The sequence below is a fragment of the Castor canadensis genome, chromosome 8, assembly GCF_047511655.1.
Source record: "Castor canadensis chromosome 8, mCasCan1.hap1v2, whole genome shotgun sequence".
NCBI lineage: Eukaryota > Metazoa > Chordata > Mammalia > Rodentia > Castoridae > Castor > Castor canadensis.
In genome coordinates this window covers 63711676-63730116 of record NC_133393.1, presented here as the reverse complement: position 1 = coordinate 63730116, position 18441 = coordinate 63711676, and the positions used below count along the sequence as shown (strand labels likewise).

General features: G+C 38.8%; 1 protein-coding gene and 1 pseudogene across 3 annotated transcripts in view; one reads left to right on the top strand and one right to left on the bottom strand.

Moving 5' to 3' along the window:
* The window catches only part of Tm7sf3 (transmembrane 7 superfamily member 3), a 38214-nt gene extending 37578 nt beyond the window's left edge, over positions 1-636 (bottom strand). Inside the window, exon 1 of one of the 3 annotated variants that reach the window (XM_074083064.1) lies at positions 405-636. In XM_074083064.1, the coding sequence (XP_073939165.1) occupies positions 405-495 (91 nt within the window). In that variant the 5' untranslated portion in view covers positions 496-636. The remainder of the gene's footprint in view (positions 1-404) is intronic. The other 2 variants (XM_020156799.2, XM_074083065.1) reach the window with 2 other exon arrangements.
* Positions 637-640: 4 nt separating this feature from the next.
* On the top strand, positions 641-15278 carry LOC109681864 (DCN1-like protein 1 pseudogene; annotated as a pseudogene).
* Positions 15279-18441: the final 3163 nt, after the last annotated feature.

Sequence of the window (18441 nt, the reverse complement as noted above, 5' to 3'; positions counted from 1 at the left end):
CTAGATTTTGGAATGTAAAACCCCGCTGCAGTTCAGAAGGTCATCAGTCTTAGAGCCTTGGTTCTTCCCAAAGCTTTAGGCTGTACGGAAGCTGAGGCAGGCCACTGGCAAGCAAACGGCCGTTCCCGTTTTAATGTATGAAAGAACAACATGGCTGCTCTCTGTGGGAGATAAAAGAGTGTGTCTTGGGGGGAAGAGGGAAATCACTTATCTCTTCCCGTTTCCCCGGCGTAACCGAGGAAGCGGGCAGGAAGGCCTCCTTGGCAAGCTGACTTTCCGCTGCGGGAAGGCCTCGGGTCCAAGGCACCGGTTCTGAGCTCACCACCCGCGCGCACCCCGCCAGGCGGGTGCCGGGCCGCCGCCTGGCCTCGCACGAAAAGCAAAAGCGACTCCGGATGGCTTACTCTTGCTGGCGTTCCCGTAGGTCTCGGCTCCGCCGGCCTCCCGGCGTTCCGACGCCAGCACGGCCAGGACCAGTAGCCACGCGAGCTCCATGGCTGCCAGGGCGGCCGAGACGCCCTACCCCAGGGCGCCCGCTCCGCGCGCCATAGCCAGGTGCGCCCACCCCACCCAGCTGCCCGCCAAGTCTTCCGCGAGCGGCGGCTATTAGTCTATGCTTCCGCGGCGCCTTCCGCGCAGGATGCTAGCGCTCCTCAGCCCCGCCCTCGGCCCCGCCCCTCGGCCTCGCCCCATTCCCCACCGCGTCCGGCACCCGGCCCAGCGAGTACTGGGCAGCGCGCTCCTCTGCTCCGCCTCGGCCTGCGCCCCTCGGCAGCACGCTACGCTGGTCACCAGTAGTGCGCGCTTCCTGCACTAGCGGAAAGTTCTGGGGTGAGGGTGCCCCGCCCCGCGACTGTTCACTGTGTCTTCCTGACACCGTTACACGGTAATGTCCTGTTGCGGCCTAAAAAAACGACCCTGTAGCCAAGAGAAGTGGTCCTTCAAGCCGCGGTTGCATTTTTCGCAACAGTTGAACATTGCCACACTGTAGCAGTCGCCTTGGCTTAAGGTGTGCACAGAAGAGCGGAGCACGTGCTGCCCCGGCAGTGCTTACAAAATGCTAGTCCTCACCGCCACATTCAAAAACAATTCCTTTTTCTCTAAGGGAAACGGTCTGGAAAACTCAACCTGAGTCTGCACTTCCTCTCTCAGATCTACCTCGTACTGTTAAAGGGAAAACAGTTTGTGTGACAGATTATAGAGTTAGATTTAGGGGTTCATTTGAGGATGATTGCCTTTGCCTCTTTGCCACGTACCATGGCAAAGTACGTGGTCAGTTGACCACTACCATCCAACAGTTCATAGCAACTGTAACATTACCAGGCAGTCTCCCACTGCCTAGTCCAAATTTTTGCACCTTTGATGGCACTCTACTCCTAAGGTGCTTACTGATATCCTCTTACAATGCCCTCATTTCCATAACCCTTAGCAGATGATAGGAGCAATTATATTAACTAAGGGTAGCGTTTGAAGCAGGCGAATGCTTTCTAATAAGGGATTAGCCGCACTGTATTGGGCAAGAAGAATTAGAACTGTATCTCACACTGATTGTCAAAACAGGTCCCAAAGTAATATATGAAACCATAAGGGAGCTAGCAAAAATAAATATCTTTGTTTTTTAGTTTTTGGTGTTTGTCTTGTAAGAACTTGACCTCAGAATGAGAGGAACGTTCTAAGCAAAAAGGCAAAGGAAGAGACTGAGGCAGGATAAGATTTAGGGAATGGGACGTAAGAAGCAGAAACCAGGAATTCAAAAATAAACATTGTGTTAATGTATAACCTTATTAGGGTGCATGAGCACCATTTTCTTTCCTTTAAGCTTCACTCCTTCGCTGAGCAGTAAGACAATGACTTCTCTCCACACCGTCCTCCTTGTTTCACATGATTTTTATGCCCTGGGGATTAAGCATGCATATGGGCAAGAAAGCTGCCTGATCCACTCCACTCTGCTCCCATCATTTAAAAAGTAGTCATTAAGAAGTCATAAAAATCTGTTGCAAGTACCTGGAATTAGTGTCTCTGGGCCCAGCTGATAACATGAGGACACTATGACAGCAGGTATAATTGAGATGTGCCAGATGCCTAGGACAAAGTGGCACCCTAATCCTAAGAAATATGTAACAGGAATTCTCTGCCCCACTTTTCCTAGCATTTATCTCTGCTAAACCAACCCATTCCCTTCCTTTGCTTTACTTGGTAAGTCGTTTTCACCCTTACCTTGTAACTCTGCCTGAAATTCTTATTCCATGTTCAGAGACAAGAATCTAAAGAGCTAAGTGGAGAACAACCTCCTCCCTCTCCGCCCCCGCATTTTTCCTTCTTACTAGGGAAACTCCTCAAAGCCCTCATCCACTAGTGACAAGACCATAAGCAAAAGATTGGTAGATTTGGCTACATAAATGTTTACATTTTGTGAAAGTAAAAAAAAAATATGAAAAGGCAAGTTGATTACTAACAAAAAAAATTAGCAAAACACATGAATAAGGAATTTTACACATAGACACAAAACAAAAAAATAAAGAAATACAAATAAGTGGCGTGACTGGTGGCTCACACCCGTAATTCTAGCTACTTGGGAAGCAGGGATGGAGAGAATCCTGGCTCCACGCTGGCTCAGATAAAATGAATCTGTGAGACCCCATCTCAATTGGAAAAAGCTGGGCTACAAAGGAAACCCTAAAATAGGAGGATTATGGTCCAGGTCAGACTGGGCAAAAAGCAAGACTTATTCCGAAAATAAGGAAAGCAAAAAGGGCTAGAGGCATGCTCATCTGGTAGAGTACCTACCTAGCAAGCCCTAAGATTAAACCCGGTACTGCACCCCGCCCAAAAAAAAATACAACTGCCCAATGAACACATGAAAAAAGTTAAATCTCACTAATAAACTAAAAAAGTCAAATTAATAAATTAAGCAGTAGATATTTTAAAAGAAAAGAACATACAGTATGGATGAACAAACTGAGAAGTTATGTTTATATTTATGTTTATATTTAAATATGTTTATATTTAAGTATGTAATTAGAGACACATATAAAAATATTGTAGTATTATTTGTAGTAGCAAAAATAAAACAACCTAAGTGCTCAACATGACAAATGAATTAAGTAACCTGTGATATGTCCATATAAGAGAATCCTGTGCATCACTTCATATTAATGTCTTAGAAAGCAACTGACTGATCTTGAAGTGTTTATAAAAAGGAAATTTATAGTGTTTGCTCCCATTTTCTGCATGAAAGCAGGAAATGTTTCTCTTTCTCTCTTCCCGCCCCATCCCCCACCCATCTATACTTTATTCTGTTATATGAAAATAAATCCTTGCTAAAACTTTCAAAAAAAAAAAAAGGAAACCATGCATCCATGTTTATGTGCATGGGAAGATGGGTTTTATATGGATCATATTTATATCAAAATAGTTAGGCTGGCAGAGTGGCTCAAGCTGTAAAAGTGCCTGCCTAGCAAGCATGAAGCCCTGAGTCCAAACCCCAGTGCCACCAAGTTTAAATAGTTATCACCAGGTAGATGAATTAAGAATAATTTCCTTTGTGCATTTCTATGTAAAAATTCCTATATTGAATGTCTACTGCTTTTGAATAAGAAAATACAATTTTTAAAAGATACATATAATTTTAAAAGCTTTCTTATAAAAGTATTGTCAATCTAAATTTAAAAAAAAAGATTCCCCCCAAAGAATAATGGTACTTATTTGAGAATAGCAAAGCATTGCAATGGAAATACACATGCCATTGTAAACTAAGGGCATTTTCAAAGAGGATAAGATAAGGGGCAGTTATTAAAGACAGAATTAGAAGGACCACACCAGATTTGAAATAATAATCCTTGGCTGCAATGATTAATAAAAAGAGTAACATTAGTCAAGTAGAACAGGCTTTCTGAGTTTGTTCTATCTGAGATGTCCTGTTCTTTCTGAGACGTCCTCTAAGTATTTTTTACATAAAGTTGCAGTGGCCTATGTATAAGCTTCTGCCTTGACAGTCTCTTGTGACAGTTACTCTTGGGCAATCATGCATAAGAACCCTTCCTTTGTGGCTTCCTGATTTCATTTGTATTTTTATTCTTAGGATTGTTCTTAGATTATCTTCCTAGGATCACTTGAGCCAACATAGGCCATATAAGGAGATTTTGTCAAAAGGAAAAAAAAGGTTCATCTTCCTGAGTATGATGGATGTTATTCATAATGTAGCTCCCATCTCTATATCTTTGCTGCAACTAAACAAAACTCATTAATACCGTCCACTGAATTAATTTCAGTTTCCTGAACTAATCCCATTCTCTTCCCTCCATACTTTTGCACTGTAATTCCCTAGGTCAGCAGTTCCCCATGCCTGTAAGACAGAAGATAACAGATGTGTCGGCAGTGAGAAGAGGGCCTCATTACCTTGGTTTTGAAATAATGAGACAGTTTGGGAGGATAATTGGCTGGGATTTCTTACTCATGTCCAAGTTCCATGGAAACCTGAGAAGCAAACAAACTCAGCAGCTTTGTAGATGAGTTTATTTTTTCTATTCATTGAATGGAAATGCAAAAACTAAAAATATTCCCAGTTTTAAGATATACATAACTAGGATGCCCATAGCTCATGACTGTAATCCTAGCTACTCAGAAGGCAGAGATCAGGAAGATCACAGTTTAAAGCCAGCACAAATAGTTCTTGAGATCCTATCTCGAAAATAATCAACACAAAACAGGGCTGGTGGAATGGCTCAAGTAGTAAGAGTGCAAGTATAAGACCCTGAGTTCAAATCCCAGTGCCACCAAAAAAAATCTGCATAAGCACAGCCTTACAATCTGTTTAAAGTTTAGAGGAAGGAAGGGAAAGGGGGAAGGAAAGGAAAGGAGGTAGAGAGAGCAGGAGGAAACCTATCCTAGTAGATTTTTGATAAAACCCAAGACACTTCAAAATGAGGATGAGAGCAGGAATCTAGAGAAAAAAGCAAGAATGAACCTCTGAGAAATTTGCTTTTTTATCCTTTCCTCTCTAATCTCAGCCTCTTTCTGCTTTTTTTTTAACTCTATGCTCATCCTGTGGGTAGAAATTTACATTATTTTCACTAAATTTTTTCATTAAATTAAATTCACTATATTTAGTGAATATAGTAAATATCACATGCAAATCATTATGATGGGAAAATCAGCCCACAATATGCATTCAGTGGCTTCTTTATGCCAGGCTAAAAGCTAGGTACTAGGTACCAGAAATATAGAAATAAAATGTTTCCTTTCTTCATGTAGGTCATGGTCTACTGAGTGAATTAGAGTTATGTGCCAATTAAGATTTGGGTTAACAACAGACTTCATATGTCATGAGAGAGTACTTTAAGATTATAATGCAGCTGAAAAATTCCTATCACCTAGTGATGTCTTAGCCATAATAACATCAAAGTACAATGCATTATTCACATGCTTATGATGATGAAAGTATAAACAAACATACTGTACCACCAGTTGTTTAAAAGTACAGTAATGCAATTATGTACAATTCATAATTTATTTCAGAATATACTCCTACTTATTTAAAAAGCTTACTGTAAAATCATATGCCCTGTTTTTCCTGTAGCAGCCTTAAAAGCTCATGTTTACCAAATCTCTTCATTGCCTCACTTTCTCTTGTACTTGATTTAATTTCATGTTTATTCATCATAGCCCTAGAAGCAATAGGCTATATCATATATGTCCATATAGCATAGCTATGAGGTAGTTTATACCACCATCTAGATTTGTGAACATACATTCTATGATTTTCACACAATAAGCTTGCCTAATGATGAATTTTTGGAATGTATCCCATTAAGCTATGCATGGTTATAAACACACCTCAGTATACTAGGTGTGATAATAGAAGAATAAGGAACAATTATGGTAGAGGTTGGAAACAATTAACTTACTCTGAGTTCAGGAAAGAGATGAAGAGATGCAAGCCTTTGGCTCATGCCTGTAATCCTAGCTACTCAGGGGGCACAGATCAAGAGAATTGCAGTTCAAAGCTAGCCCCAGCAAATAGTTAGCGAGACCCTATCTTGGAAATACCCAACACAAAACAGGGCTGGCGGGGTTACTCAAATGGTAAGAACATCTGCCTAGCAAGCATGGGGTCCTGAGTTCAAACTCAAGTAATGTCAAAAAAAGAAAAAGGTGATGTAGTCAGGGTTGGTGATTCAAACTTTGAATCCCAATTACTCAGGAGGCAGAGACAGGAGGATTGTTCAGGGCAAGGTTAACAAACTCTCCCTCAAATAACAAAAGATCACCAAAAGAAAGGGCTGAGCGTTGGCTGTGGTGGTAGAGTGCTTGCCTAGCATGTGTGAAGCGCTGGATTCAATCTCTAGTACTGGGAGAGAAAAAAAGAGATGTTTAAAATAAGATTTGAGGGCCGAGTGAACAATCATCAAGGGAACAATGCAGAGCTGTGGACAGAAGTAAGGAACTTCATACAAGAAAGAAAGAATTACATATTTTATATAATGTTCAGCAGAGCATGTTTAGAGAATTATAAGGAGCTTCATAGAATAGTTTTTTCTAGTATTTCAGTCTAGTGCTTGGATCATTTTAGAAATTTAATAAATTATCACTTGATAAAGGACTATAAGGGCATGGGATATTGAGTTAAAAATTGTTAAAGATTTATTTTCTGAAAAAATAAGGAAAATACTACAGGTTAAAAAGCCAAAGTACTTAAGACAACATTGGCTATGAGTTGTTAATTGTTGGAACTGACTGATGGATACATGAGGGTTCACTATTTCTGTCTGTGTATGTTTGAAACTTTTACAAAGTAGAGCCTAAAAAAACAAATACTTACCAAAATTGTATGTTTTAAAAATGAGATAAATGGGCTAGAGATGCAGGTCAGTGGCAAAGTACTTGCTTAGCAAGTACAAGCCCCTAGGGAAGGAGACAGGAAGGAAAGGGACAGTGAGAGCAGGACAGAAGAGGGAGAAGAGGTTGAGGGAGCAGCTGGAAATGGAGGAAGGGATGAAGAGAGAGGGAAAGAGAAAGAGAGGAAGAGAGAAAAAATGAATAGGGGGTTGCTGCTCTTAAAATCATATATAATCTAGGGGGATTCCAGGATGGTGACTACAGGGAGGAAGCAGAAAGCATGCCTTCTAAAGAAAATCTTGGAGAGACACTGGAGACACACCTTGCAGGCAAGGCCACTGAGAGGAGGCAAAACTTTGACCCCTCCACACCTCCAGCCTGCACAGAGCATCTCCACTTCATGTTGAATGGAGAAAACAGGAAGGTCCTGGGCTGCCGCCAGATGCCAGCACCTAGATGGCTTGGGAAGACGCGGACAAGGTGAGCTCAGTGGTACATGGTAAATCCACAGACAACCCTGGGCCAGATCAGCATAGCCCCCTGGACAGACTGACCCCCACCTGGGGAAAAAAGAGAAACTGAGTAATAAGCAATAAGAACAATAAAGACACATAGCAAAGAGGGTGGGATGCCCTGAGCACCTAAGAGGCGGGGAGGGGAATCCCTCCCTGAACTGTAAATAAACAAGCCGGGCCGGAGAAGGCAGGAGTGGCAGCATGTGCTCAGCAACCAGGAGTGGGAAAGCTTGTGAGAGTGACAGAGGGAGGGAAACTCCACAGGAGTGGGGCAAGACCCACTTCCCACATGAGATGTAAACAAACATGCTGGCCGACAGGAGCAGCAACACATGCCCAGCAATCAGGAGTGGGAAAGCTTATAAAGTGATGGTGGGAGGAAAACTCCACAGGAGAGGGTGGAAGACCCACTTCCCATGTGAACTGTAAATAAACACGCAGGCCTGAGAAAGCGGGTGCAGTGTCACCTCCCCCAGTGTGCTTGGAAAGGGGAAAGCTTGTAGTAGCGGCTCGGGCACAGGAGAACTCTGAGTAAACAAAGCCTGTGGGGCCAGGTGTGTGTTAATCTCACCCCAGAGATCTGCATAAATAATGCCTCCAGCAACAGCAGGCTGACAGCAGTGCGCAGGCAAGCCACAGCCACAGGTAGCCATTCACAGACCTGTCACCATACTCTTTTTTTCTCTCTCCCTATCTTTGATGAGAAAACAACCGAACTACACCTGCATGCTGAAAAACTTACTGAAACTGTATTGCATTTCAACTTGGGACACTTTGTGGGGTTTTTTTGTTTGTTAGTTTTGTGTGGTTTTGTTCTATTTTATGTTTCCCATTAGATGAGACAACTACAGAACAACATCTGAGGCACAATCTCCAGGACTGGAGGCTGAGGGATGAACACCAAAATTATTAAGACTGAAACTTCATTACATTTGAACTTGGAGGGGTTTTTTTTTAATTTTATTTCTTTTTTATTTTTTATTTTATTTTATTTTTATATATTTTTTCTTTCATTTACTTATTTTTTATTTTTATTCTTATCATTATTCTTTTCATTTTTTATTTTCAATCCTCTCTCTGTCTCTCTAATACTTTTTCAGCTTACCATTGATTAGTACACTGTGTCTCCATTTATATCTTTGAAACATTTTTTGTTTCTTTGTTTCATTTTTTTCTACTTGATTATTTATTTTTCCCTTTTCCTTTAACTTCTTTGCTTTCCATCCCCTCTCACCCTTTTATTCTAAATATCACTAGTGCTATTATTGCAGCCAAAAATACTTAATTGCACACAGTACAGGGACAGTAACAACACCAAGGGCAATGATGGGAAGACAGAAAAAACAAAGACACCAGTTTCCCCACAGCAAAAAATTAGTACAGGAACCAGAGGGAAATGAAGAAAACAGATACTCAGATCCAGACTCCAACAAAATGAAGATAAACTATGCCAAAGAATGCAATAAAGCCCACAAGAATAATTTAAAAGAAGACATACTACAGATACTCAATGAGAATTTTATAGAGATGATACTGGATATGGTCAACCAAAATGTACAGTAGACACTCAAGAAATTCCAAGACAACAAAAATAGAGAATTTGAAAAAGCAAAAGAAGAAATAAAGGAAACCATAGAAGCACTGTATAAACACCAAAGTGGAACAAAGAACACGATTAATAAAGAGATAAATGAGCTCAGGACAAAAACAAACATTAAAGAGGAAGTGACTCAGGATATGGAAAACCTCAGAAAAAAGAATGAAACAGAAATGAAAAACAAAATGGAAAGTCAATCAAGCAGAATAGAACAAACAAAAGACAGAATCTCAGAACTCAAAGGTGAAATGGTAATTAAAGGAAAAACCTAAGAACTATTAATTAAACAATGCAAGACCTGTGAAAAGAAAATATAAGAACTCACTGACTCTATCAAAAGACCAAACTTGAGAATCATGGGCATCAAAGAAGGAGAAGACGTGCAAGCAAAGGGAATGCATAATATATTCAACAAAATAATAACGGAAAATTTCCCAAATCTAGAGAAAGATATTCCCATACAGATACAAGAGGCCTCCAGAACACAAAACAGACAAGATTAAAATAGAACTATCCCACAACATATCATCATTAAAACAGCAAGTTCAGAAACTAGGGAAAGAATATTGAAGGCTGTAAGAGAGAAAAAACAAATAACATACAAAGGTAAACCCATCAAAATCACAGCAGACTTCTCAACAGAAACAATACAAGCAAGAAGAGCATGGGGTGAGATCTTCCGGGCACTGAATGAAAATAACTTCAACCCCAGGATACTCTACCCAGCAAAACTATCATTCAAAATAGATGGAGCAATAAAAGTCTTCCATGATAAGCAGAAACTAAAGCAATATGTGACCACAAAGCCACCACAACAAAAGATTCTTCAAGGGATTCTGCACACAGAAAGTGAAACCCAACTTAACCATGAAAAGACAGACAGCACCAAACCACAGGAAAAGAAAAAGCAAGAAAGTAGAGAGTAACATCGATTTAGGTACACACAATCAAACCTTCAAACAACTAAGACAACTAAATGACAGGAGTCACCACATACCTATCGGTACTAACACTTAATGTTAATGACTTAATTCCCCCATCGAAAGGCACAGTTTGATGAAATGGAATAAAAGGAAGATCCCACAATTTGTTGATTACAGGAGACCCATCTCACTGACAGAAATAAGCATAGGCTTAGGATGAAAGGCTGGAAGAACATTTAAAAAAGACAATGGCCCCTAAAAACAGTCAGGAGTAGCAAAACTTATCTCTGACAAAGTAGACTTCAAACCTACATTGATCAAATGAGACAAAGAAGGACATTCCATAGTAATAAAAGGGGAAATAGACCAAAAGGAAATAATAATTATCAACCTATATGCACCCAATGTCAACGCATCCCATTTCATCAAACATACCCTGAAAGACCTAAAAGCATATATTAACTCCAACAAAGTGGTTGTGGGATACTTTAACACCCCATTATCATCAAAAGATAAGTCATCCAAACAAAAAATCAATAAAGAAATCCAAGATCTAAAATAAACAGTAAATCAAATGGACCTACTTGATGTCTACAGAACATTTCATCCAACTTGTACACAATATACATTCTTCTCAGCAGCCCATGGAACCTTCTCCAAAATACATCATATCCTAGGGCACAAAGCAAGCCTCAGCAAATATAACAAAATAGAAATTATACTGTACATACTATCTGATCACAATGCAATAAAACTAGAACTCAACAACAAAAGTAAAGAGAAAAAACATGCAAACAGCTGGAAACTGAATAGCTCATTACTTAATGAACAACGGGTCATTGATGAAATAAAAGAGGAAATTAAAAAGTTCCTGGAAGTCAATGAAAATGAAAACACAACCTACCAGAACCTATGGAACACAGCAAAGGCAGTCCTGAGATGAAAGTTTATAGCCATGAGTGCATATATTAAAAAGACTGAAAGATCCCAAATCAATGACCTAATGATACATCTCAAACTCCTAGAAAAACAAGAACAAGCAAATCCCAAAACAAATAAAAGGAGAGAAATAATAAAAATAAGAGCTGAAATCAACAAAATAGAAAACAAAAAAAAAATACAAAGAATTAATGAAACAAAAAGTTGGTTCTTTGAAAAAATAAACAAGATTGACAGACCCTGGCAAAGCTGACTAAAATCAGGAGAGAAAAAACCCAAATTAGTAGAATCAGGAATGCAAAAAGGGAGATAACAACAAACACCAAGGAAGTCCAGGAAATCATCAGATACTACTTCGAGAACCTATATTCAAATAAATTTGAAAATCTTAAAGAAATGGACAGATTTCTAGATATATATGATCATCCAAAACTGAACCAAGAGGAAATTAATTACCTGAATAGATCTATAACACAAAATGAAATTGAAGCAGCAATTAAGAGTCTCCCCAAAAAGAAAAGTCCAGGACCTGATGGATTCTCTGCTGAATTCTATAAGACCTTTAAAGAAGAACTGATACCAACCCTCTTTAAACTGTTCCACAAAATAGAAAGGGAAGGAAAACTGCCAAACACATTTATGAAGCCAGTATTACACTTATCCTGAAACCAGGCAAAGACACCTCCAAAAAGGAGAACTATAGGCCAATCTCCTTAATGAACATTGATGCAAAATCCTCAACCGAATTCAACAACACATCCAAAAGATTATTCACTACGACCAAGTAGGCTTCATCCCAGGAATGCAGGGGTGGTTCAACATACGAAAATCAATAAACGTAACAAACCACATTAACAGAAGCAAAGACAAAAACCACTTGATCATCTCAATAGATGCAGAAAAAGCCTTTGATAAAATCCAACACCATTTCATGATAAAAGCTCTAAGAAAACTAGGACTAGAAGGAAAGTAACTCAACATTATAAAAGCTATACATGACAAACTTACAGCCCACTATCTCGACTCCTATTCAACATAGGAATTCCTAGCCAGAGCAATTAGGCAAGAAGAAGGAATAAAAGGAATACAAATAGGTAAAGAAACTGTCAAAATATCCCTATTTGCAGACGATATGATCCTATACCTTAAAGACTCAAAAAAACTCTACTCAGAAGCTCCTAGACACCATCAATAGCTACAGCAAGGTAGCAGGATATAAAATCAACATAGAAAATCATTAGCATTTCTATACACTAATAATGAACAAACTGAAAAAGAAAATATGATAACAATTCCATTTACAATAGCCTCAAAAAAAAATCAAGTACCTAGGTGTAAACCTAACAAAAGATGTGAATGACCCCTACAATGAAAACCATAAACCTCTGAAGAAAGAGATTGAGAAAGACTATAGAAAGTGGAGATCTCCCAGGCTTGTGGATTGGTAGAATCGACATGGTAAAAATGTCTATACTCCCAAAAGTAATCTACATGTTTAATGCAATTCCAATCAAAATTCCAATGACATTCATTAAAGAGATTGAAAAATCTACTGTGAAATTTATATGGAAACAGAAGAGGTCGCAAATAGCCAAGGCAATACTCAGTTTAAAGAACAATGCTGGCGGTATCACAATATCTGACTTCAAACTATATTACAAAGCAATAACAATAAAAACAGCATGGTACTGGCACAAAAACAGACACGAAGACCAGTGGAACAGAATAGAGGACCCGGATATGAAGCCACACAACTATAACCAACTTGTCTTTGACAAAGGTGCTAAAAATATACGATGGAGAAAAAGCAGCCTCTTCAACAAAAACTGCTGGGAAAACTGGTTAGCAGTCTGCAAAAAACTGAAACTAGATCCATGTATATCACCCTATACCAATATTAACTCAAAATGGATCAAGTGTCTTAATATCAGACCACAAAGTCTAAAGTTGATACAGGAAAGAGTAGGAAATACTCTGGAGTTAGTAGGTATAGGCAAGAACTTTCTCAATGAAACCACAGCAGCACAGCAACTAAGAAATAGCATAGATAAATGGGACCTCATAAAACTAAAAAGCTTCTGTTCATCAAACAAATGGTCTCTAAACTGAAGAGAACACCCACATAGTGGGAGAAAATATTTGCCAGCTATGCATCAGACAAAGGACTGATAACCAGAATATATAGGGAACTTAAAAAACTAAATTCTCCCAAAACTAATGAACCAATAAAGAAATGGGCAAGTGAACTAAACAGAACTTTCTCAAAAGAAGAGATTCAAACGGCCAAAAAACACATGAAAAAATGCTCACCATCTCTAGCAATAAAGGAAATGCAAATTAAAACCACACTAAGATACCAACTCACCCCTGTTAGAATAGCCATCATTAGCAACACCGCCAACAACAGGTGTTGGTGAGGAGGAGGGGAAAAAGGAACCCTCTTACCCTGTTGGCGGGAATGTAAACTAGTGCAACCACTCTGGAAAAACATTTGGAGGCTACTTAAAAAGCTAGACATTGATTTACCATTTGATCCAGCAATACAACTCTTGGGGATATACCCAAAAGACTGTGACACAGGTTACTCCAGAGGCACCTGCACACCCATGTTTATTGCAGCACTATTCACAATAGCCAAGTTATGGACACAGCCAAGTTGTCCCACTACTGATGAATGGATCAAGAAAATGTGGTATCTATACACAATGGAATTTTATGCAGCCATGAAGAAGAATGAAATGTTATCATTCCCTGGTAAATGGATGGAATTGGAGAACATCATTCTGAGTGAGGTTATCCTTGCCCAAAAGACCAAAAATCGTGTGTTCTCCCTCATATGCGGACATTAGATCAAGGGCAAACACAACAAGGGGATTGAACTTTGATCACAAGATAAAAGTGAGAGCTCACAAGGGAGATATGAGGATAGGTAAGACACCTAAAAAATGTGCTAATGTTTGCTGTCCTCAATGCAGAGAAACTAAAGCAGATACCTTAAAAGCAACTGAGGCCAATAGGAGAAGGGGACCAGGAACTAAAGAAAAGGTTAGATCAAAAAGAATTAACCTAGAAGGTAACACACATGCACAGGAAATTAATGCGAGTCAATTCCCTGTATAGCTATCCTTATCTCAACTAGCAAAACCCCTTGTTCCTTTTTATTATTGCTTATACTCTCTCTTCAACAAAATTAGAGATAAGAACAAAATAGTTTCTGCCACGTATCGAGGGGGTGGAGGAGAGAGGGAGGAGGCATTGTGGGTAGTAAGGGAGGGGGTGGAGGCAGTGGGAAGAAATGACCCAAGCCTTGTATGCACATTCGAATAATAAAAAAATAAAAATAAAAATAAAAGAGAGAAGAAAAAAATCATATATAATCTACCTGGGGATGCAAATTTAAAAGCATATGAAAAAGTGTCAAAATTATAAAAAGGAAAAAGGAGAGGTCTATGTGGACTCTAGTAATTCATAAAACGTACATGTGTTAAATAGGATTTTTGTAAAAGGCCATGGATCTGAACTGATTACCCATACTGGCCCCAGCAGACCAAACCCTTATCAAGTTCAATGGCAGTAACTGAGCTTGGGCTGGTTGTAGGAGACCCTGTAGCCAGTTAACTTGATGAGGCTATAAACAATTTATAAGGGAGAATCTGGGAGGACAGTAGCATAAACAAATTGAAATCATTGCTGAATATAGTGTCAGTTTATGATCTTCACACAATCAAAAAAAAAACAATAGTAAATTGTCTTTCTCAAAATGACTGGAAGTTAGGTGTTGCAATAGATAATTTTTCCAAAATCGTGAACTTTATATACAAGACATTGTAAAAGGATCATTGGACAGGAAGAGGCTAGAACAACTATACAATAGATACAAAGATCCTAAAGTGAAAATAAAATTAGAATGGATGGTGTTCAGTAGTTCTGTGATGACTTAACACTTGATACAGCCAGCATTAGTGAGTCGCTCATCACGTGGAAGTTCAGGGCAGAAGCACAGTGTGAATTTACCAAACAGGAGTTCATGGACGGCATGACAGAATTAGGATGTGACAGCATAGAAAATTAAAGGTCAAAAACCCAAGATGGAACAAAGTTGAAAAAAACAGGACAATTCAAAGATTTTTGCCAGTTTACTTTTAATTTTGCAAAAATCCAGGACAAAAATAATAAGATATAGAAATAGACATTGCTTACTAAAACTTAGTGATTAATGGGAGATATAAATTCTTAGACTTATGAAATAAATTTCTGCTGGAATATCATAAGCAATCAATACCAAAAGATACTTGGAAGCTTCTTTTAGACTTCAGTACAATGATTGCTGATGTCATGTCTAATTATGATGAAGAAGGAGTGTGGCTTATTCTTATTGATGACTTTGTGGAATTTGCAGCCCTCAAATTGCTGGGACTGGAAGTCCAAAGTGTAGCACTAAAAAATGCACATAGTCTGTACAAATAAATACAGCAGAAAACTGCACAATTTCTGCTGGCTGGACTAAACTGAAGGTCAATCCTCATAATCCAGAGGACTGAGACAGAACTTTAGGCTACATCTTGGACCTTATCATATTTCATTCTTCTAATGGTAGTTTTGGCTTGTCTTCTAGTCTGGGCCTCTCTAAACTTTTTTAATTCCAACAGTGGATTTTATCTAGTATATGTGGACCATCCTAGTTTGTTCTCCCACAGGCCTTAAAAGCTTTATGGTGATTTTTTTTTTTTTTTGGTAGCACTGGGGTTTGAATTCAGGGCCTCACACTTGCTGGGCAGGCACTTTACCACTTAAGCCACTCCAGCAGTCCTTTTTTTGTGTTGGGTTTTATCAAAATAGAGTCTCTCAAACTATTTGCCTAGGGCTGGCTTCGAACCTCAATCCTCCTGATTTCCACCTCCTGAGGAGCTAGGATTATAAGTGTAAGCCACTGTTGAACAGCTTATGGTGATTATTTTAAGGTTTCCACTCTCGCATAAACCACAATACTGTCTTCATCAGAAAATGGTTTGGCATAAGAATTAAATATAATAACCATCACAAATAATTTATAGAAACTTCTTAAATATATGCTTTGGGCTAGTTGCAAAGACTATGATAATGGCACTTCCCATGAGAGTGATACATTTAAGTGTACCAAAACTGGAATGGTGTTTTGGTTTGGGGAGATTTTATGTTTTTCTTGGCAAATCACATGTACTATTGACATAACTAGAATACGTGGTGAAAGAAATGTCAAAATAACCAATGTGAAAAAATGTTTAGGATTATTTGGTTCCTACATAAAAATGCATTGTGTTTCAGACTCTCCATTTCAAAAAGGTTCCAGAGCACTAGTCTGCACTTACCTTCCCCATGTTTCTACACAGTGCTCCTACAGGGAGCTGTTATTTAGAAAGTGTATGCATGTTAGAGTCATTATGCTTTTGAAATGCTTTTATGCCTATCAAATAAATTTAGCTATTTCACTTGTTTTGAATGTTTTTGAATTGCTACATAATATAATATTCTAAATTTAGGCTTAAGGGCTTATTTTTTGTTTTGGGTTTTTTTTTCTCTTTCTTTTTTGTCATTGCAGTATATAAAACAAATGAAATTATCTTAATTTATAAGAAGATAGTAGAAATTAAATTTTAGAAATGGTTGCAATGAACCATGAAGTTCAATCTTTATAGGTAACTGCTCTTTCAGACAAGTAGCCCATTTTTGATGTCTTTTGTTGAAATTGTTTTAGTTCCTAAATCACTGTGATTGCCAAATATTTATTTCAGGAGCAAAGATTTTCAAATAATCATATATCTGATGCAAAATACCAATCTACTTTCTATTTTTGTAAATTATTTAGTCTCTGTACTGTTTTTGCTTCATTCAAATTAGCTGAGTTTTTACATCAAAGCAGAATGCTATCGTGCATGTAGTATTTTTTTTTCATTACAAGGTCCATGAACTGCTTTCCTGCTGAAAATGCTCCTTTCTCTGTTTACTTACTGACACTTGAGGAAGGGCTTGTTGCTTTCTTAAATGTTTCCATAGGGCAAGTTGAAAATGATGAGGTTCAAATGTTGGATGACTGTGGTTACTAACAGGACAGATTTTGCTTGGTATATCCAGGTACTAACATCTACTATTGGTATTAACAGAGGACTGTACATTGGAGTAACAGTACATTTTATGCAGATGTGGAAATGATTTTAAGAAACAATGGTGCATTAAAACTGCTTTTTATTTATATGATTTTGAAATTAGCTGGAAATCTTATTCCATAGATATTATATTAATATTCCAATCACAACTTTAATTCAACAATACAGTTCTATCAAAAGAAGATTTTCTATTCAGATTGTAGAATTGGTTATTAAAAAGAAAAGAAAAAATAAAAATTCTACTGTTTTCAGTATTTCCTGATTTCACTTTTATGAATATAAAGAGAAACTTCAATTATGACAAAACCTTAAAGATATATCTATCCATACTGTTTTATTTCCTGTCTTGAAGATTTTGAGTTAGGCATTGTTTTCAGATTGATTAATTCAAGTATGCTATGTTTTGAAATGTGATCTCATTAGCTCCCCCCAATATAAAATTTTTTTCATAAAAATCTGATATTGATTGTGGCCTAGTGCCTTGGGTTTTACATATTTTTTCCTTTTAAATCCAAGACCTTTTCAACAAAATAGTGTTTGTCATCAGTATGGTATTAAACATTTATAATTACTGTGCAATTTTAAACAAAAATACATACATAAAGTTTTGTATATATAGTGAAGCATTGTGGAAACCATATTCTTAGTCATTCAGTGCAACCTTGGGGGGGCGGTGGGGGGGCACAGCCATGAGAACACTATCTTGGGAAAAGCACAGCCTTGAAAGGGCATCCATGGAAACGCTATAACCATGGAAATGCTGTCTGAGGAATGCAACGTTGGAAAAAAAACAAAAACGCAGAACCTAACCTTGAACCGCTAGGACCCAGATGGATGCCAAAGTGCACTTATATAACAGCATATGTGTTTATGAGCCCAGGCTGCTGTGTAACTGGTTTTTTTTTTGGTGGGGAAGGGGGGTTAGGAGACAAGGAAGGCAGATTGTCCCTGTCTCTCCTTTCCTCCTGCCATCTGCTGTGTTGCTTGGAATAAAGCCGCCTGTCTATACATGCAATTGCCTCCTGTCCCGCGTGCATTCTTTCAATTTTTCACTGGACTCACTCTGGCATCGCTGGCCAAATTTGTGAGCATGACAAACTGGCGCGGTCAGCAGGATCTCTTGGTAAGTCCGGCAGCTGAGCCGGCCATTCTTCCAGTAGATTCGGACAACGGGCATGAGCTATGGCCCCCAACTAACTTACGGTATCCGGTGGTTGCCTTACTATTGCAATGGGCTCCCATGGAGGCTTGGGAGGACCTAGCGGCTACCCCAGCTGCCTTGGAGACGGCTGTGTCACCTGTGTTGGATTCGCTGCTGGAGGAGCATGGTGAATCAGCCTGCCGGGTGGCATGGCTGGGCAGTTGCAACGTGCAAAGGAATTGACTTGGCAAGCTGTTTTGCTGTAGGAGGATATCACAGACTGCATTGGAAGCCAGCGGCCTCTAGTTTGAAAGGTTTACCTCCTTCTACCTCAGAAATGCTGGAA